We start from the raw sequence: 22,431 nt of genomic DNA on the forward strand, positions 1-22,431 counted from the left end.
CACTACTCACTACTCTGCACTCACTACTCACTACTCTGCACTCACTACTCTGCACTCACTACTCTGCACTCACTACTCTGCACTCACTACTCACACTCTGCACTCACTCCTCTGCACTCACTACTCACACTCTGCACTCACACTCTGCACTCCCTACTCACACTCTGCACTCACTACTCACACTCTGCACTCACTACTCACACTCTGCACTCACTACTCACACTCTGCACTCACTTCTCTGCACTCACTACTCTGCACTCTGCACTCACTACTCTGCACTCTGCACTCACACTTACACTCTGCACTCACACTTACACTCTGCACTCACACTCTGCACTCAACTCTGCACTCTGCACACTCACTCTGCACACTCACTCTGCACTCACTACTTCACACTCTGCACTCACTACTCTGCACTCACTACTCTGCACTCACTACTCTGCACTCACTACTCTGCAATCTGCACTCACTACTCTGCAATCTGCACTCACTACTCACTACTCTGCACTCACTACTCACTACTCTGCACTCACTACTCACTACTCTGCACTCACTACTCACTACTCTGCACTCACTACTCTGCACTCACTACTCTGCACTCACTACTCTGCACTCACTACTCACTACTCTGCACTCACTACTCACTACTCTGCACTCACTACTCACTACTCTGCACTCACTACTCACTACTCACTACTCTGCACTCACTACTCTGCACTCACTACTCACTACTCTGCACTCACTACTCACTACTCTGCACTCACTACTCACTACTCTGAACTCACTACTCACTACTCTGCACTCACTACTCTGCACTCACTACTCACTACTCTGCACTCACTACTCGCTACTCTGCACTCACTACTCTGCACTCACTACTCTGCACTCACTACTCTGCACTCACTACTCTGCACTCACTACTCTGCACTCACTACTCACTACTCTGCACTCACTACTCACTACTCTGCACTCACTACTCTGCACTCACTACTCTGCACTCACTACTCTGCACTCACTACTCTGCAATCTGCACTCACTACTCTGCACTCACTACTCACTACTCTGCACTCACTACTCACTACTCTGCACTCACTACTCACTACTCTGCACTCACTACTCTGCACTCACTACTCTGCAATCTGCACTCACTACTCTGCAATCTGCACTCACTACTCTGCACTCACTACTCACTACTCTGCACTCACTACTCACTACTCTGCACTCACTACTCACTACTCTGCACTCACTACTCACTACTCTGCACTCACTACTCACTCCTCTGAACTCACTACTCACTACTCTGCACTCACTACTCTGCACTCACTACTCTGCACTCACTACTCACTACTCTGCACTCACTACTCACTACTCTGCACTCACTATTCTGCACTCACTACTCACTACTCTGCACTCACTACTCACTACTCTGCACTCACTACTCTGCACTCACTACTCTGCACTCACTACTCACTACTCTGCACTCACTACTCACTACTCTGCACTCACTACTCACTACTCTGCACTCACTACTCACTACTCTGAACTCACTACTCACTACTCTGCACTCACTACTCACTACTCTGCACTCACTACTCTGCACTCACTACTCACTACTCTGCACTCACTACTCACTACTCTGCACTCACTATTCTGCACTCACTACTCACTACTCTGCACTCACTACTCACTACTCTGCACTCACTACTCTGCACTCACTACTCTGCACTCACTACTCTGCAATCTGCACTCACTACTCTGCACTCACTAATCACTACTCTGCACTCACTACTCTGCACTCACTACTCTGCACTCACTACTCTGCACTCACTACTCTGCACTCACTACTCACTACTCTGCACTCACTACTTACTACTCTGCACTCACTACTCACTACTCTGCACTCACTACTCACTACTCTGCACTCACTACTCACTACTCTGCACTCACTACTCTGCAATCTGCACTCACTACTCTGCAATCTGCACTCACTACTCTGCACTCACTACTCACTACTCTGCACTCACTACTCTGCACTCACTACTCTGCACTCACTACTCACTACTCTGCACTCACTACTCTGCACTCACTACTCTGCACTCACTACTCTGCACTCACTACTCTGCACTCACTACTCACTACTCTGCACTCACTACTCTGCACTCACTACTCTGCACTCACTACTCTGCACTCACTACTCACTACTCTGCACTCACTACTCTGCACTCACTACTCACTACTCTGCACTCACTACTCTGCACTCACTACTCACAACTCTGCACTCACTACTCACTACTCTGCACTCACTACTCACTACTCTGCACTCACTACTCTGCACTCACTACTCTGCACTCACTACTCTGCACTCACTACTCACTACTCTGCACTCACTACTCTGCACTCACTACTCACTACTCTGCACTCACTACTCACTACTCTGCACTCACTACTCACTACTCTGCACTCTCTACTCACTACTCTGCACTCACTACTCACTACTTTGCACTCACTACTCTGCACTCACTACTCTGCACTCACTACTCACTACTCTGCACTCACTACTCTGCACTCACTACTCACTACTCTGCACTCACTACTCACTACTCTGCACTCACTACTCACTACTCTGCACTCACTACTCTGCACTCACTACTCTGCACTCACTACTCACTACTCTGCACTCACTACTCTGCACTCACTACTCACTACTCTACACTCACTACTCTGCACTCACTACTCACTACTCTGCACTCACTACTCACTACTCTGCACTCACTACTCACTACTCTGCACTCACTACTCTGCACTCACTACTCACTACTCTGCACTCACTACTCACTACTCTGCACTCACTACTCACTACTCTGCACTCACTACTCTGCACTCACTACTCTGCACTCACTACTCTGCACTCACTACTCACTACTTTGCACTCACTACTCACCACTCACTACTCACTACTCTGCACTCACTACTCACTACTCTGCACTCACTACTCACTACTCTGCACTCACTACTCTGCACTCAATACTCTGCACTCACTACTCACTACTCTGCACTCACTACTCACTACTCTGCACTCACTACTCTGCACTCACTACTCACTACTCTGCACTCACTACTCTGCACTCACTACTCTGCACTCACTACTCACTACTCACTACTCTGCACTCACTACTCACTATTCACTACTCTGCACTCAAAACTCACTACTCTGCACTCACTACTCTGCACTCACTACTCTGCACTCACTACTCTGCACTCACTACTCTGCACTCTGTACTCACTACTCACACTCTGCACTCACACTCTGCACTCACTACTCACACTCTGCACTCACTACTCACACTCTGCACTCACTACTCTGCACTCACTACTCACACTCTGCACTCACTACTCACACTCTGCACTCACTACTCTGCACTCACTACTCTGCACTCTGCACTCACACTTACACTCTGCACTCACACTCTGCACTCAACTCTGCACGCTGCATTCACACTCTGCACACTCACTCTGCACTCACTACTTCACACTCTGCACTCACACTCTGCTCACTCACTCTGCACTCACTACTACTCACTTTGCACTCACACTCTGCACTCACTACTTCACACTCTGCACTCTGCGCACTCTGAACTGTGCGCACTCTGCACTCACACTATAATAATCCTTATGCAGAATTCCTCTACAGTATAAGCAGCTTGGGTTTTTCCTATAGGCGCCAAAGAGTCAATGATAGGAAAAGAGGGCAGAGAGTGCTAACCCCATCTCCCCACCCACAGACAACAAAAAATTATCTTCTGTGTTGCTTTGTTCTAATAATATGAATAAGGAATTTAAAGTATATGTATGGGCGAGTGGAAGGTGATCTATCGTATTCAATATATTTTAACACAATTGGTGTTCATGGTTACCTTTACAAACGTGAGATGAAGATGATGCTCACTTTTTAGTTATATAAGGATATTTTGTCGAGTACATTCAAGTTCAACCCACTGGCTGTAAGCAACAAGCTGAGGATCAACGGGCGCGAAACAGCGTGGTGGGCGCGCACGAGACGCAGCGTGGGCGTGCACATCACCTGAAGATCCCTGGAGAAGACACCGAGTCTGCCTGCTGCCATGACTGACCCGCTGCGAGGGAAAGAGCCCGGTGAGTGGAGGTCGAGGGGGGGCGGCAGAGAGGGAGTCGGCAGAGAGGGAGGGTGTGTGTGTGTGTGTGCATGCGTGCGTGCGTGAGTGTGTGCTTCCGTGAGTGTGAAGCACTCACGGAAGGGTGAAGAGCAAGAGATGTGCACGGCTCCAGGAGGCTCGGCGTGCACGCCCACGAGATGCAATCGGCGCTCGTTCACCGCTCTGGCTCCGTTGAGAGTGAACTCAGTCACAATAGGTCTCGAAGCCGAGACCTAAAAAGGGTCTATGGCAATAGATTTTGCATAGGCAAAACCTTGTAGCTATGCCAATGCTTGTGTTATTTCTGATTGTTTTTTGTTCTCCTTTCACCGCAGTATTGGTATGATTCATTTTTCTTTGCGTAAACTAATTTATTTGCATTTTATCATATTTTAACATTACTAGTGCAGAATTCACACTGTGAATGTTTGCATTCACAGTGTATTGGTAGCAGTTATGATACGACTGAGAAGTCCAAGGATGGTGATGGTAGGTGTCACTTGCTTCTAACGTGTGGCATGTCTCTACAGAATCATGAACCGGTCAGTCAAAAAGTTTTTATTATCGGTTAAAAACCATAAAAAGACATATTTACACATATACAAGTAAAATAGAAAAATCTACAATGCTAAAAGTCCTCAAGGGACACTATGTCATACAAATGTTAAGAAGGGTAAAAATAGAACAGATGTCGTTGGCTCAATATACAATGCAATGAGACTCACGGTGGGACACCCCAAACAGATTATTAATGAAAAGGCTCCCCACAACAGTCAACATACAATCCCAGGGACAATGGTCAATGATTTTGCATTTTTTAATATTGGACACCTGGAGTACCACCTAGACAAGAGGAATCTTGCTGTTGCGAACACTGTCAAAGGTGTGGTATCAACTTTGAGAATTCTAAAAACCTCCTTATAGTCCCTTAAGCCCCTGGTCTTACAAAATTGGATGTCATGAACCAATCTGTCCACTGCGGCCAGGTTGAATCTAATTGGTTCGTGGTACAGGAAATAGTGAAATGCATAATTAACAAAGAGAAAACAAAAGAAAACCAAGCAAGCAAAACAAGAAAAAAGAAATTGTACAACAATCCAACACCATAGGATCATTTCAATTTATTGTTGGTGCTTGCAATTGATATGATTCATTATGCTCTGTCCACCAAATTGATGTCCTTCTGGCATGCTACTTACAGTCTTTCCTTATGTTCAATGCTGCATTCCATGTACTTACTGTTGTGGTGTTTCATCAGTTTGCACTGGATTACTGTGATGTGGGTCATGCTACTCAGACTCCGACTATGACAGAACAAAATCGAGCCTGACAGGCTTTTGTTGTGTGTACAATACTGTTCATGTATTTACTTTAAAACGCTAATAACATACTTTAAAAAAAATGATTTTACCTATTTATTATGTGCTACTCAAATTTTCTGCTTTGATTTTGAGTACGTTTCTCAAACCTATTACCTGTATATTCCTTGTAACTCAATTGCTGCTTTTAAAGGTATATTGTGCTGGTTCACATTTCCTGCTTTGGAAAGGAAATAGGACGTTAGTCGTTTTAAAGACTTTTTGATGGATACTTTTTTCTCTTAATCAAATTGGCCAAACTTGTTTTCACCTGTGTTTTGCTCGTGAAGCTGTCATGCTTCCAGTATTGAACAGTACTTTGGTCTGCCACCTACAAACTAAAAATGACTATTCAGACTTAACATTGCAAATGCAAACGCTTTTATTATTATTTTCGACGAGAAAGGTTCCCCCACAAATGAAATGAAGTTTTCACTCAGTCTCTGAGGAAAGCATTCTGCAATCTTAATCATGGGAATGGAAGTATTATTCCCACAATAATAAACACTACTGTTTAGTGTGTTAATAGAATGTGCTTTCCATTATTAGCATTTTGACTTGTTCTTTTTTTTCTGTTGCAGGATTTCCATCATCTCCAATGAACAATCAGCTCTCTCCTCCCACACGACGGTAGGTAATCAGTGCAGCACACATTTCTGACAGACCTCACATAATAAACATATTATGCACCAAAGTGTTTGCATTAACTCACTGCCAGATATTTTGTTTTCTGCCCTGGGTGCTCAGTGGCAACATGGGTGCCCATGATGTGGTGTTGCCCTGAACTGGGTCTTTTTTTTATTTCGAATTTCTCTGAGTTGAGCAAAGGGATCCAGCCAGTTTCATACACTGCTATCCTGGGGCTTTGCTGATGCCACTTTTATCACACTCGTTTTAATGACCATTCTATTGATTTGTTTCTGCGGTTTAATTGACAGGTCTCTCCTAGCACAAAACTAACGCTCCACCAAGGTTCCTTCAACATCCCCATGGCTTTAGATAAATGCATTCTTCTAGGGGGTGTGGATTTCTGTACTGTGAACATTGGGGCTAGGTGCTAACATTTTCCACTGCATGCCATTCTCTAAAGGAAGTTCCTTCTATATGAACTGTTGTCTTCTGCGTGGCTTAAACCCACACTTTAGTGCACACGTTTTGTTGTATATTGCGTACAATACAGATTCTTTATTATTTTAATTTTTACTACCACCTCTAATACATCCATCAGCGTGCAGACACTAAAAATCATTGTTTTGTTTGTTGATTTCATTGCCCACCATTATAGAGCTTTTGATCAAACCTTGTTCCTTCGTAAATCAGCTCTAGATCAGCAAAACAGTATGATTCAGAATGTAGAGTGGCTAAGAGGCAGCATGTTCCATCTTAGAAAGTACTTCAGACATTGAGTAATGAGAGCCATATAGGTTAGTTGTTATTAACTTAGCTAAATTCTAGGAAAAGTGATCTTGGGGCGGTCAACTTTCTAAAATTGTGAGAAACTTGGTGCGGATATTGGTTATTTTTCTCAGAAGGGTTAAGTGTTGTCCCTACTACCATATTTCTTAATTTGATTAGTTGCCTACTTTTTTTCTTTTTTGATGAAACATTGTATAAGCCTCAATAAAGATGAACGTGTTGTCCAAGTAGATTAGAACATCACCATTGGTTTAATTACACATGATAAGGTGGGTTGGGCTTTTTACACTTACAAAAGCTATGAAGCCCCAGGGAAATATAATGGTTTCAAAAGATTTATTTTTGTGGAATAGTTTGGGGGGTCTCCTTGTTCTTATTTAAGAAGTGTTCAATAATCTTGTTAGATCTCATTGTTGATTGAATCATAAAAAACGTTGGCTTTTTTAGGTATTTTTATTGTGGTATGTTTAGCTTGTATTTTAACAATATGACTATGGTACACTTTGATTTTAAAGGTGATTAGACCATGGCCCTGATTGGTATGATTTGAGCCAGAAATAGGATTACCTGTCCATGTCTAATTTGCTGCTAATTCACCCAGTGCAGGTGTTTGTTCTATGATTTTCAACAGGTAAACCCTCGATTACAGGGGTAATTGTTCACTATAAGAAATTAGGTTATTCGTTGAGGGGAATAAGTACCCACCTCAAGTAATAATTCTTGTCAGGGTGAACTTCCTAAAGTCACTAAATTCACCAGGAGACAATGTGTAAAGTATTTATGCGGTACTAATATAGTAATAAAGTTGAAAACAAAACAATAAATCTCACATAATGAATTAGAAAAATAAAGTAACATTTAATAAACAAAATGCCACAAAAAAGAAAAAAATTGAATAAGGGGACCTGGGAATGTGAATTTTTGAAGTTTTATTTAAAAAAAGACCACACAAAATTACAAAGTGCCAACGATAGTCAATGGTTGCAGTAGAACAAGATCTGGGTGCAATTTGACGCTGACCATAATGGATTGCGGATCGGACGCATTAACCAAGTTCATCCAAGTCAAGGATTTTACTTATTAAGTCCTAGGAGTACAGTTCTAAAGCCCATCGGATGCACTTAAAGGCTTGCAGGTAGGAGTTCTAGGCTCTTCTTGAGTCTCAGACAGTGGGTTCAGTCCTTTTCTGATCTTCCACAGGTCAAAGAGTTTTCTGAAGTGAGAGCCTTGAGATGCCACAATAATGTCTTGGACAAGATTGTGGGTGTGAATGACCCCTGGGGGATTCCCTACCCATTGGTTACAGGTTTGGGCATTTTAAAGATGGCTGAAGTCTTCGGCCACTCTAAAGGCTCTGAGGTCTGGTGGGGAGGGGTGCATAGAGTGTGCTATGGTAATAATCTTAGTGTCCTTCCACATGTAAAACTAAAATCCAGTTTGGAGCAGGTATTGTACCCACAACAAACCCAGTCACATGTTTTGAAGGAGAAAAGCAGGATCCCTCAGCAACTAGACAGTGGATACAGAAGAATTGTCTTGGTGTCATGTTCTATCCCATTCAAGTGCGCCCAAATTGTTATATGTGAACCCATCAGACCCATCAAATTTTACTCTCGGCTGGGATTTTACACTGTAGTGCCAAAATAAGCCTGGTAGGACAAAGCTAAGTATATCAGCAACCAGACGAGAGGATACACAAGAATTGTTCTGTCATCCTGTCTTGGCCTTTTAAAGTGCAGTCTAAATATTATATGTAGTCTCAGCAGACCTGCCAAACACTGTAATGTCAAAGCGAGTCTCACTGTGATTGGGGCCTGACTGCCTGTGGGGACAAAAGAAAGGCCCGGCCCAAATTTCAGCTAACATTTGTCTGGGACAGGGGCGACCTCTTTAAAGTGCACACCAAGTGTCATATGAAAACCCCAGCAGACCTGTCAAGCAGGGTGTGACATTCAAGGAATGTGTGGTGCAGCAGCCAGGGCGGCTGACTCCGGAAAATGGGTGCTCACTGTTCGATCCCTGGTGCCGGCGGCAGGTTAGCCCAGCACCTTGTGACTCTGGGAAGTAGCTCGCTTAATCTTCCCGACAGCCCCCAGCGCCTGGACACCTCTCCAGAGGTAGCTGTGCATTTTACAAATGCTGGCATTTATTTATTCAGTTATTCAAGCAAGACTTGACACTTTGATGTTAGAAGGTCCTGCATTTTCTGTCCTGTTTAAATGGATCACCTCTGTCCAATCAGGTCAGCCTATTGTTTTCTTTTAGGAGCAGTTTCACAGTTTATTCACACCTATTTAAATGTTAATTGCTGACTGCCTGAATTGCGAAAATAAAATGCAGATTTAGCTTCCAGGGATTTCAGGCAGGGCAACGTCAACTTTTTAAAGTCAGCTTTCCAAAATATGTATTACTAATTTGACTTCACCAGTGAATTGGGCTTGTAATAAACATTTCAAGAAGTAAAAAAATTAAATTTTTAGCTGCCACCTAAAAGGATAAAACACGTATTATACTTGATACTGTATCCCAGTGCTTTCCTATAGAACAGCCAACCGTGTTACAGTGAAAATAACTGTTTGGCTGTTTTCACTGTAAGGGCATTTTAACATAAGTTATGTCTTTTTACTTTTAAATACCATGTACCTTGCCCAATAGGCAATAAGGCCTTGGGGTTGAGTTGTAAATATTTAAAAGGAAGATTTAGGCTTGTCAAAAGGGGAGTTTGCAGTTAAAACCTGCAGCACAGTGAGGCTGCTGGTGGGCGACTTGTAGTCATATTTGCATTGCCACTGTAGTGCACTTCTCACATTTAAACATACAGGCCCTGGGTACACCTTAGTGAGTTAAACAATCCAGTCAGGTGTATAATAATTTTACTTTGTTGAGAGGAGGAGCACAAGTACTTTGCTACTGCTCAACTGCAATAAAGTGCACAGAGTTCTATAGCCAGTAAAAATTGGTTTTAGCACGAAGAGAAAAGAAAATCTGGTGTGGCCCTGCAAAAATGGGAACCTTTCCAACATTTACAATTCTGGCATGAATTCAAAATTGAAGACCCCTAAATAGATTAGCTTTTTGGAGTTTAGTGTAGCTTATGCTCCCACTACTTACAACGCCCACAAGTGAAATACAGAGCAGGTGCTTTAAAGCCGCTCCGTGTTTCACAGTGCAGGCAGCATGCTACTTCCATCTTGAAGAGGGGAGAGATCCACTTGTGGGCAGATGCAGTAAGTGGCTGCAATTGCAGGGGGGTGTCTGGTGGGGTCTATGGGGACCCCCTTTCTTCCCTCTAGAGGGCTGTCTTTAGGAAGGGCACTGAGCGTGCACCAACTTTTTTGTGGCACACTCAGTGTGGCTCCTGACGACCTGTTTATCTCTGCATCTGCGCCGTATTACCGACCGAAGCCTAAGTGATTCCCTCATTTGCATTGGGCATGCCCAGGAGGGAACAGCGATTCGCTATAGCATTTGCGCTACATGTATGCCCGTGCTATCAGTATTACAGAAGGGGCAGCCCAGGCATCTGCAGACCCCGTCTGTAATATCAAAGTGCTCTGGAAGTTCACAAAGCGGCCTCACACGCCTGTTGTCCTCCCAGGACACAATGTTTAATACTCCCCAGCTCCCTAGAGCTTTGTTAATGGGCTCTGTTCTGCCTCTTTTTGAGATAGCGAGGAAACCTTTGCTACTCTGCTGGTGTCAGCACTCACTTATGCTCTAAACCTAATGTTCTTTATCTTTGCAGGAGGACCTTCATCCTAGGCACCCAAACCCATCCCGCCAACAGTAGCAAATTCTGATTTGACTGCACGGTTTTAAGACCATCAGACAAACTCTTCACTACCTCCCACTCCTGCTGGCCCCGGTTACTCTAGTTTGTTCTGGGAAGGGTTGCAGACCTAAGTGAATGTTATCATGATTTTGTTAGCGTGAAATGCATGGAAGCCCAAAGTCTTGATGTAGAAAAACTACAGCTATAAGGAATAAAAATAAGCACTGGCAAAGTAAAACAAAAATCTTGCATTGTGCTATGCAACATCGGCAGAAAGCAATTTTTTTTTAACCATGATGTGCAACTTCAGCCAAGAAAGGGAAACTAAACATAAGCATGATGATGTATGCACACTCGTATCACCACCTATCCACGTGCATACTGAAGGATGCAGATGACATTTTTCTTTTTTTATTTACCAACCTAAATTGCAACCTCATTTTGCTCCATAAATTAAAAAAATATTGAATTTGAGCAAAGGCACTTTTTGAACAAATACATTTTTTTAACTGACCATGATGGCTGGAGGAACAGAAGAGTAATGTGTGGGGAGGGAAACAAAGCAGCGGAGGAGAAGGTTGAGTAAGGGAACAACAGAGGTGCACGAAAGCCCAGAATGCCAAGTGCCTAAGAAGCAAATGGGAGCTGCTGTTCCCTCCAAAAAAGTAAATAAAAACATTTGTTTCAAGGACCTCTAGGGTAGGATGTGGAATGGGGGGGGGGTCAAGAGAGCGAGAGAGAAGGAAAGCACATGCAATTTCATTGAATTCTTAATGAAAGGAAACACTTATTTCCCTAAATGTGAGCAGTGGCAGGAGGAAAGTCTGCCAATCAAAAAGGCAGTAAAGAGGCTATGCTCCATGGGAGGCACAAACCCAAAAAGAGGAAGGCAAGCAGTCAAAAAAGAAGCAAGTGACAAAGCCAGCCAGTGGTAATCAGTGGGCCCGCTGCAGGTGTTTGGCTATGATCTGCTAGAAGTCTTTTGTAGACGAGAGCTAATATGGCATTTTTGTAATGTTGCCACAGAGCGGGGTGAGCTACTTTGCAGTCATACTCTTCTAGAGATTTTTTCATTTCGATGGTGGGTCTGTGTTAGAAATAGGATTTCTGGTTGGCCTGGGCTTGCGCCTAAGCCAGGCAGAAACCACCACTCTAGTCAGGGCAAGGGAGTTACACGCCACAGATAACCCCTGCTCACCCCCTTAGTAGCTTGGCACGAGCAGTCAGGCTTATCCCGGAGGTCATGTTTAAAGCATTTGCGCAACCCGCACAGTAACAATATACTATGCACACCACAAAAGGAGCTCCACACAAGATTATATCAAAAGTAGCCTTTGTATTATCATAAAACACATTAGAATAGTAATCACACAATATACACTGGGCAATATTCACAGGTGATTATATACACATGACAAGGCCACTTGGACCACTGTCAGAACCATCACTTAGTAAAGATAGTAAATGGAGAACATATAATAAGCATAGAACACAACCAGTAATTACTGGCAAAGACTGGACTCAGCATCACCTGTAACATTAATCATATTATGTATAGTATCACATTAGGTATGAAATATATCCTGCGCCAACCTCATAAGCCTAAGCATATTAGACCATAACCTACTAGGCATAACTCAACGTATAAAATAATCTCACTAGCATAAACCACAGTAAAGGATTACTCAAACATAAATTCCGTATGCAGAACCTCATAATCATATACCACATTTAGAGGCATAAAAAAGGTTGAGTAAATCATACTACATAAATCACATTTCCTAGCACCACATCCATCACATTAGGGCCTGGCGCCCTACAAACCTAACAGTCCCCCTGGCCAACTGGCCTTCTCAAAGGGGCTTAAAATTCCCTATGTCCAAAGTGGCAGGGCGGCTGCCAATGCAGCAGAACCCATATGCGCAATTGTGCAGACCTAAACGTTGCAGCTGGCACTAAGTGCTGCACAGCTGTAAAAGTACGGGGCTTAAAGGCGGGCGCTCAGTGGCATAGCTCCTCTGCTGCAGCGGCCCACAATAGCGATAGCGATGATTTTTGTAGTACGGCAAATGTGGGCACTCCGCGACCACAGCTCCCTAGCTGCAGGGGCCCACAATAGCGATAGCGATGATTCTCGTAGGACGGCAAATGCGGGCACTCGGCGACCACAGCTCCACAGCTGCAGCGGCCCACAATAGCGATAACGATGACTTTGGTAACACAGGCAAATGATGATTCTCAGGGGCAACAGTTCCTCAGCTGCGACGGCCCACAATAGCGATAACGATGACTTTCAGCCCGCGGTCTCCGCAGTAGAACCAGAGGCTCTGGAATTCTCAACAGAGGCCTCACCTGCGAGTAGAATCCCCCTCAAATAGGAATCCAGGCGGCTGATGGGTGAAGTCTAATGTCCCTGAGACTTCAGCAGGAGGCAAGCTCAAATCGGGCCCTTGGGTAGTTGCTTCAGCGAGGTGGATAAAAGTTTCACAGTCCATTCCCTCTAGTTACACGGACAGAGGTTCGTCTTGGCATCCAGAAGTAACACGTCTTTCTCCAGGAAAGAATTAAAATATAACGCTCAAAGGGCGCAGGGAGACATAGCTCCAAAAGCAAAATTCCTCAGTAATCAAGGGGGCAATGCAGGTCCCAGGGAGGCAAGCCCTCATGGCAGCTCCTCCTGGGCCCCAGCAGCAGCATGCCCCAGTAGAATCAGGAACAGCACATCATCCTAGAAGAGCACCATGGAACTGAACAATTTCAGGGGGTCACACACAGCCCCTTTACTTATACCACCAAAAGACTTTGTTCTCAAAAGTCACAAGTCACTGAACCCAGCCAGAACCAGTTTGGTGTGGTCCTGGAGCACTTTGTTTACAAGGCTGCATCCTGCCTTTGAGGAAGAGGGGGTCTGCCATCAGACGCACTGTGGGAGGTGGAGCCATCATTCACCTTGCCAGGCACAGCCCTGCTCAGATCAAAGGATCACCCCTCCCCATACTCCAATTGCAGATCTCTCTATTCAACCCATGTCTGGCTCGGCCTGCCTGCCTCTCCAAAACCAGACATGCAATTCACATCAGGCAGGCACTTAGAATACAAAAATGCCAACTTCTAATAGTGGCATTTCTCACATAGTCATAATAAATCTGCGCACACCATTGCGCAGCATTTACTATTTACTTTGGCTTTCTTTTTACCACAGGCCAGACGTGCGCTGATTTAGCTGAAACTGCTTGTGTTTTTTTAAGCAGCACGGCCGCCCCCATAACACAGGCGCCTGCTTTCAATCACTTTAAACAGCACTATCTTGTGTCTGTTTCAAACCTCCCCCAAGTAAAATGGATTTAGAAATGATTAGCGAATTGTCATGTGAATTCCAGGTAGCACATAATCCTGTGCTAATGGATTGAAGCTGACAACAGCTCATCTGTGTTACATGTCATCTGCACTAAGCCGAAGAACTAAAAAACCCTGTTATGAGTTGACCTGTAGTCCACCTATTCTCCTTGGAATACTGCCACTCCTGAAGCTCTCAATTAATGTACTTAACAATGTTGTCAGTCTCACAGTGCACTACAAATCACGGGCCAAAGATAGCAATGACATTACGCAATGCCACACTCAAATCACATAGAGGGCAGGAAATAGGCCCCTCACCTCCTGCTCTTCGTCCTGAGCTCAACAGTATAATCAGAGTGAAAGGTGTTGGAGCGCTTTGTTAGTGTTTATAACTCAGATCATATGTAACTCTCACTTCACACTTTGTGTCTGTGTAATTTACAACACTTGCGCATCTTCTTCACAGCACTATTTAAGACGTAGGACGGCCTCTTCCTATTATATTTACAATCTAACAAGTGGTCGACAAGGCCCTTTATTGCAGTGCAATAGGTCTTGCATTTGCGAGAGTTTAAGCTATCAGTATTGTAAACGACAATGTATTTTATTTATGTTTTAAAACCCAACATAAATAAAAGGCATTGTCATGTACAATGCCAATAGCTCAAACTCACGTGAATGCAAGACCTATTGCATTGCAAATGGTTGTTTGTAATATCTGAGAGTTCAATAGTTTATATTGACATTATTGTTAGGGCTGTATTTTGGCTGATGCGCCATTCATTAGGGTAATATGAATTTTGAAATCTGTACTTTTCTTACCATCATATGTGGTCTATTTTATTACTTTATCAATTCTTTAATGTTCAGCACTAATTTGCTGTTACTAGTATAAACCTGATAGATAATTAGTTGATTTTCCATTTGTCATTCAGTAATTAGAATGGTCAGATGATATGTATATTAGATAGCATCTCCGTATTTAAGATGCCACCATGTTGCCAATTTCTGTCAAAAGAGAGAGACACTCTTGCAAACTAATGGCAAATGTGTTTATATTTACTGTATTAAGCATACTCAGTGGTACATCAGATGACAACCTTATGCCCTTCTACAAACATACCATGATTTTGGGGCCACCTTCTTTCATCACGTTACACAAAAGCCATAGCATGCAGGAGTCTAATTTCTTACACATATTGATGAAATACCCCAAATTTGCTTACTAGTTTTTTCCCTTCATTCTCTTGTGGTGTGCTGGATAAAAAGCACTGAAAGGTAAATAGTCAGTGTTTAGATATCAGTCATTTGAACATGGAAAGGGGCATGGTACAATTACTCAATCAGTCACAAGTATGAGTAGATTCAGTTCTTTTCACTCCAAAGCCCTATTTCTCTGCAGAGTCTGAGATCATTTTGGTCTCCATATAAACCAAAACATACAATGACCTGCATGACTACAACCAGAGCTGTTAATGGTTCATTCTTCTCGTATGCGGTGTCTAGTGCATAGAAAGTTATTGACCTCTCTTATTTTTGTCAATAGGTTGTCTGGCACAAAAAGAAGAAAGCAAAGAAGATGCTTCTGCTGAATGTGGTCAAAGATTTGTATATTGGAAATAGATTTGTAAAAGAGAAACCCTTAAGACCTTAATTTATTTTAGAATAGGTGACTTAGTGAGTTTGAAACAAGGAATCCTATTTTGGAAGTTAGATTTGAGAGTATAAGAAAAATTGGTGGATGTAAAACTGTGTTCTTGTCAGTCAAACAACTGAGCGTCATGAATGTAAATGTCTTTAGGAGTAAGTAGCTCACAATGCTTCATTTGTAAGGCATAACTGATTCGGTAAGGAGGAACACATGTGGGACCTCTGAGGCTATACTGAGAATTATTTCTTCCTTGTCATGTGTAGACAATAATCAACTTGTAGACCGTAATAACAGGGATACATCTTATCAGTTTACTGAATGTTTGAGAAAGTTCACATGTAAAGAAAATCTTACTATCCATCAGAGAATGCATACAGGAGAAAAGCCTTATCAGTGCACTGAATGCAATAAATGCTTCAGTCAGAAGGCAAATCTAATTCGTCATGGGCGAGTACATTCTGGAGATAAACCTTATTGCTGCACTGAGTGCTGTAAAACGTTCAGTAGAAAGGAATACCTCATTGTCCATCTTAGAACACACACAGGAGAAAAACCATATGCATGCACAGAATGTGGAAAAAGGTGCAGTGGATCACAGGCACTCAAAAGCCATCTGAGAACACATACAGGAGAGAAACCTCATCAATGCAGAGAATGCAGTAAATGCTTCAGTCAGAAGGCCCATCTAATCTGTCATGAGAGAATTCATTCTGGAGAGAAACCTTATTGCTGCACTGAGTGCTGTAAAACATTTATTCAAAAGGGAGAGCTCACGGTCCATCTGAGAACACATACTGGAGAAAAACCATATGCATGCACAGAATGTGGAAAAATGTACAGTAGGTCGGGTGCTCTCAAAATACATCTGAGAACACATACAGAAGAGAAACCTTATCAATGCACTGAATGTGGTAAATGCTTCAGGTGGAAGGCACATCAAATTTATCATCAGAGAATACATTCTGGAGAAAAACCTTATTGCTGCACCGAGTGCTGGAAAACATTTAGCCATAAGGGAGATCTCATTGTCCATCTGAAAACACACACAGGAGAAAAGCCATATGCATGTTCAGAATGTGGAAAAAGGTACAATGGATCAAGGGCGCTCAAAAGACATCAAACAACACATACAGGAGAGAAACCTCATCAATGCAGTGAATGCGGTAAACGCTTCAGTCAGAAGTCAAATCTAATTTGTCATGAGAGAATACATTCTGGAGAGAAACCTTATTGCTGCACTGAGTGCTGGAAAACGTTTAGTAGAAAGGACTATCTCAAAGTCCATCTGAGAACACACACAGGAGAAAAACCATATGCATGCACGGAATGTGGAAAAAGGTGCAGTAGAGCACAGGCGCTCACAATACATCTGAGAACACACACAGGAGAAAAACCATATGCATGTACAGAATGTGGAAAAAGGTACTGTGGATTGGGTGGGCTCAAAATACATCTGAGATCACATACAGAGGAGAAACCTTATCAATGCACTGAATGCGGTAAATGCTTCATTCAGAAGAGTATTCTGGTTCTTCACATCAGAACACACACTCGAGAGGTGTCTTATGAGTGTGATGAATGTTCAAAAAAATTCCTTCATAAAGGAAGTCTCACTAACCATCAGAGGATACATACTGGAGAGAAACGTTATCAGTGCACTGAATGTGGGAAAAGCTTTGGTCAAAAGATTGATCTTTGGCGCCACCAAGGTACACATACAGGAGAGAAACGTTATGCATGCACTGAATGTGACAAACGATTTGCTTATAGGTGCTCACTTGTTGTTCATTGGAAATCGCATTCCGGAGAGAAACGTTATCAATGCTCTAAGTGTGGGAAACACTTCATTCAGAAGGCACATCTAATTATACATGACAGGTTGCATACTGGAGAGAAACCTTATCACTGCCCTGAGTGTTCAAAAACCTTTCGTCACAAGGGAACACTCAATGTCCATCTGAGAACACATACAGGAGAGAAACCATATGCATGCACTGAATGTACAAAAAGGTACAGTGCATTGCGTGCACTCATAATCCATCATAGAACGCATACAGGAGGAAAACCTTAATGCACTGACTGGAAAAATCTCTGCTGACAAGGTGTATCTTATCAGCCGCAGGAGAATGGATTTAGGTGAGAAGGTGTATCACTGCACCGAATGTGAAAAAAATATTCCTTCACAGGGGAACTCTTATGCGCCACCATCGAATACTTACTGGAGATAAACATCATCATTGCACTCAGTGTCAGAAAAGCTTCAGGGACAGGACCTTTTTTTTAGCATGTGAGAACACACAGGTGAGAAACCTTATGTTAGTCCTGAATGTGGGAAAATCTTAAGCTACAAAAGATATCTCATTAGGCACCATAGAGCACATACAGACGAAAAACGTTACCAGAGCACTGAATGTGGAAAAAGCTTCCTTTATAAAATACAGCTCAATACTCACCAGAGAACACATACTGGAGAGAAACCTTACCTGTGCATGGAATGCCGAAGATGCGTCATTCATAAGGGGTCTGTTATTAATCATCAGACAGCACAAACAGGTTAGACTCCTTATCAGTGCAAAGGATGTTGGAAAAGCTCCTGCCAGGTGACACATCTCATTATTCATGAGAGAACTCACACGGCTGAGAAACCTTATGAATGCACAGACTGGTAAACAATTCAGACAAAAAAGTTATCTTATTATATAATGCAGCAACACATTCTGGTGAGAAATCCTATAAATGCAATGAATGTGGAAATAAATTCAGTGAAAAGAAAAATCTCATTTGTCATTAGAAAAAACATGCATAATTAAAGAACTTGACTGAGCATGATGCCAATAGAAAAGCTTAATTACTACACACAAAAACAGAGAGGAGTAAAGTAGTAAATGAAATCCCATTCAGAAGAGTTTTTACAGTTAAGTGGATTATATTATGAGTGGCAGTAACCTCACTGTGGTGTCCAGGTGCTAGAGACCATTTAGAACCACAACAAAGTGAAACAGTCCCTGCATTAAAAAACAGCCAGGGTTTGACCAGTTTCTAAAATTAAGGGTGGTTTGCCACTTTTTGAAAAAAGGTGGGTCCAAGCAAAGAGCAAAAGAGAACAAGCAACATGCTGTGAGGTCTGAAAAAGTTATGCCTTTTGGAGTGGTCTTCTTAATGCATGGAACACAGAGCAGATGGACCAAGCCTCATCGAGATGGGCTATAGGGAACATATTTATGGTATCTTGGAGACACAGACCAAAGACTAACAGCTGTATTTTGGATCATCTGCAGTTGGCATAAAAGATAGGCAGGAATTCCAAAACACATAGCATTATCATATTCCATGCACAAATGTGTGAAAGCCTAGATTATGGATTTGTCACAAGCCAGAGGGCGAAGACGGGTGATCTTTAACATCTTGCAAACCCAAGAAGAGATGGAAGAGTGCTTTATGACTTGTGGTTTGAAAGATTGTTTGTGATCATAAATATCACTAAGTTTCTAAAACAAAATCTAAATTGTCTGAATAGGATAGCAAAAGGAGCCACATAGATGTTAGCGTGTGTGGCTGAGGGAAGACACCTCCAAATATTCTAGTGTTTGCATAGCTGATCCTACTGTATTTGAATGCATCCAATATTCCATTCTCAACTGCTTTTACATGAAAAACTGATGCGATTAGGTTTGAAACATGAAAGATAGTTTCTAAGCTCTAGTAAAGTCTGGCGTGTAAGCTGTTTATAAAAGCTATGTTATTTGTGTTGCACAATATGCAGCCAGTGTTGTTGATAGTAACATTATGTCCTGTTTGAATAACAATGAAACTTTGCTTTTCATTTCTCAAAGCTTGTATACAGGAACTTGTTAGTAAATGGCCAATGAAGCAAGATTATTCCTTCTTGTGATGAAAAGGTGTAGTTTATAACCACAATGAACAGGTGCCTAACTCACAGGTACTAGATAACTAGCCTTTACTTGAAAGAGCTACATTTTGTGATTATCACTACATGTGTACTGTTACTCACTTTAAATATCTCCGCTGTTTTTTGTCTCGGAGACCCCTTCAGTTCACGAGTGTTATTTGAGTTTTAGATAGCGTGGGGTATCGGAGTGCTTTACATGAGGACCAGTTTTGTTACAGATTGACACATTCATTTTTGTTAGGCACGGGGAGATTACATGATTTGCCCAGAACAAAGGATGTTGAGTGTCGCTGCTGAGACTGAAACCTGTATCCTCAGCTTCAAGGTTGACCGCTCTAGCCGTAAGGCTACATCCTGGTTGTTACATTCATCATATAATTGTGTTTTAGCAATGAGCAACGTTCACAGTTGACTAAAGCTGCATTTAAGTGTACAGGCTATTTCTTCTGCTAACATTACAATATTATTGGATTCTTCGAATAAGATTGTATACATTTGTTTCCTAATATGAAAGAAATAACTTTGTAAAGCAAATCAGGGGGACCTAATGGAGATAGAATTGATACTGTATATAGTTACAACTATCTAGGGGTATGATATGAGCAGAAAGCTGCTCCAAAAACTCAAAACTCTGCATTTTATTTGCAACACAGTCTTAGGAAACTAAGCAGATATTCTAAAAGTAGAGGCAATATTGACAATTATGAACTATAGATTTTTAGAGACAGGACAAACCTGGTTCTAAAGGATATTAGGGGCAAATGTCTAACACACATTTTATACTTCCAAAGTCTTGTCCTAGTATCCATTGTAAGTTAGAGTTTGGCCTTTTTAAGATAGGACTTTTGGTTGATTCCCAAGTTATCACCTATTGCTATAACCTTTAAGCAGCCCCATTGGGCTCTTCTAAATCTAATCTATGGGAGCAAGATAGCAAACCAGCACCTGCATGCTCCGATTACTTCTACCTAGAATTGGTTAAGCTGGAAGGAGGGTTTTTTCACAGGTGCAATAACGAGAGTTCTTCTGGCAGTATATTCAGAATACAGATATTTATGAAGTTCAAAAGGGTGTAAGCTTTAAAGCAGATAAACAACTGCTGTGAAACATTAGGTCATTTATGAGCTTCCACATGTTTTGTGTTATCTATTTCTGATTTTCATTTTAGTTCATCAAGTGAAACTCTAACTGCCATTGTTGTAGGGTGCACGGGTCTTCTGTGGAATCGGTTTTACATGTTTTATGCGTTCGCCCAGATTTTTAAAGGGAATGTGTAAATTATTGAAACATTGTTGAGTACATACTATAGTTAAAAAATAAGGCATCATTGTCTAGGAGGAACAAATGTGGTGCAAATTTGTATTGTGACTAAATTTGTACATTGCATTTTGCTACAGTTAAACTTTATGTAATCGAGGAAACATTCCTCACTTTGTGACCTAAATAAGTACTAAGTCTCTATTTAAGATGGGCACTTTTAAGTACAGGGTTGGAATGAAGGAGGCCAATGAGCTTGACTAATATATTTACTTTCTGGTTTGAGGGCATCAATGGCCACAATCAATATTAGATCTTCCTTAGGAGACTCCGTAGTACAAGATTCTGATATGATACCTGCATCATACATTATGGTGAACGTCCGGGTTTTTATTCTTCAGACAATTATATATAGGGTAATGTGTGACCAGTTTTAACAATGTTTATATCAATGGTGACAGGTAATGGCAATATTTTTTCAAGATAAATGTCATATTGTATTGTTTTTAGCCAATATGAAAGACTTATTTAACTCAACTGTGTACACCACCTGATTTCTTATTTCAGGAGGCAGCCTTCAAAATCCAAAAGATTATTTGGTATAATAATAAACATATAGCAGTCATGGAATGCTTACTTTTTAATGTAGCTTAATTGGTTCTAGTCACTATCTCAGTGACTGGCGAATGGCCCTCGAGATAAAATGGCGTCTAGGTTGAAATGAAAGGTGTGACACTTAATCAGTTTCTACTGGACCCCGGATTTAATACACCAAGTCTTTTTAATGGACACCATATTGCAGAGGGTTTGCTATCAAGGTTTTCTAAGAGTCAGTGCGGTGCCTCTTGTTTGGTCATCTTCCTTGCTGCTCTAGCAAGAATCTCAATTTTTGTAACATTTATCATGTTCCATCCTTACTAAAAGCGAAAGGTGTTTTGTATAAGTCCCATTAGGACGTCTAAACTCGTATGTATTTGGAAAGCGTGCTATCACCCATGAGGGTATCCTGGCGCGGAGCAGGTTTGTGTGCCTAACTTTGCCTCTAGAACTTTGTTTAGATGATAAGCTGAATTCAAAAAGAGAGGAGGAGGCTCTGATCTGGAGTTGGCCATTCCATGCTTTAGGAGCAATGTATGTGAACTCTCGTCGTCCTGATTGCATCTGTGCATGAATTGTATGTGTAAGAGTCCTGCGGAGTAGAGGTGTCTTGTTGGGTGGTGGAAGGAGATGTGACTGTTCACATAAGTGGGGCCTGAGCTCTGTGGTGCCATGAATGTGTGTGTATGGAGTTTAAATTGAGTGCATTTGCCTATCTGGGCCCAGTGTAGTTCCCTGAGGAGTGGTGTGATGTGAGTTCTGTGTGGGGTATTGTGCATGAGCCTGGCTGCTGATTTCTGAATGGTTTGTAGTCCCCTAGTCCAAATTGCTGGTGACTAGGCCATAAATGATAGGTTTTCTAGTGTTGCTTGAGAACCATTTGAAAGTCTTTCTCAGCATCTTCAGGGTGTGGAAGCAGGATGCACCCAGTGTGTTGAATTGTGCAGTCATGTCCAGTT

The 22,431-nt window shown here is 42.2% G+C and overlaps 1 protein-coding gene across 1 annotated transcript; it reads left to right on the top strand.

Moving 5' to 3' along the window:
• The first annotated feature begins 6,146 nt into the window (after positions 1-6,146).
• LOC147740872 (uncharacterized) lies at positions 6,147-21,324 on the top strand. The gene is made up of 2 exons (XM_086952175.1): positions 6,147-6,160; positions 15,604-21,324. Exon 2 carries the CDS (start codon positions 16,076-16,078, stop codon positions 17,777-17,779), a length of 1,704 nt encoding a protein of 567 aa, XP_086808301.1. The 5' UTR covers positions 6,147-6,160; positions 15,604-16,075; the 3' UTR covers positions 17,780-21,324.
• Positions 21,325-22,431: the final 1,107 nt, after the last annotated feature.

Source organism: Lissotriton vulgaris, chromosome 1_1 (assembly GCF_964263255.1).
Source record: "Lissotriton vulgaris chromosome 1_1, aLisVul1.2, whole genome shotgun sequence".
NCBI lineage: Eukaryota > Metazoa > Chordata > Amphibia > Caudata > Salamandridae > Lissotriton > Lissotriton vulgaris.

Coding starts and splice junctions, on each gene's coding strand:
- LOC147740872 (XM_086952175.1), top strand. CDS start 16,076: ATGCATACAGGAGAAAAGCCTTATCAGTGCACTGAATGCAATAAATGC.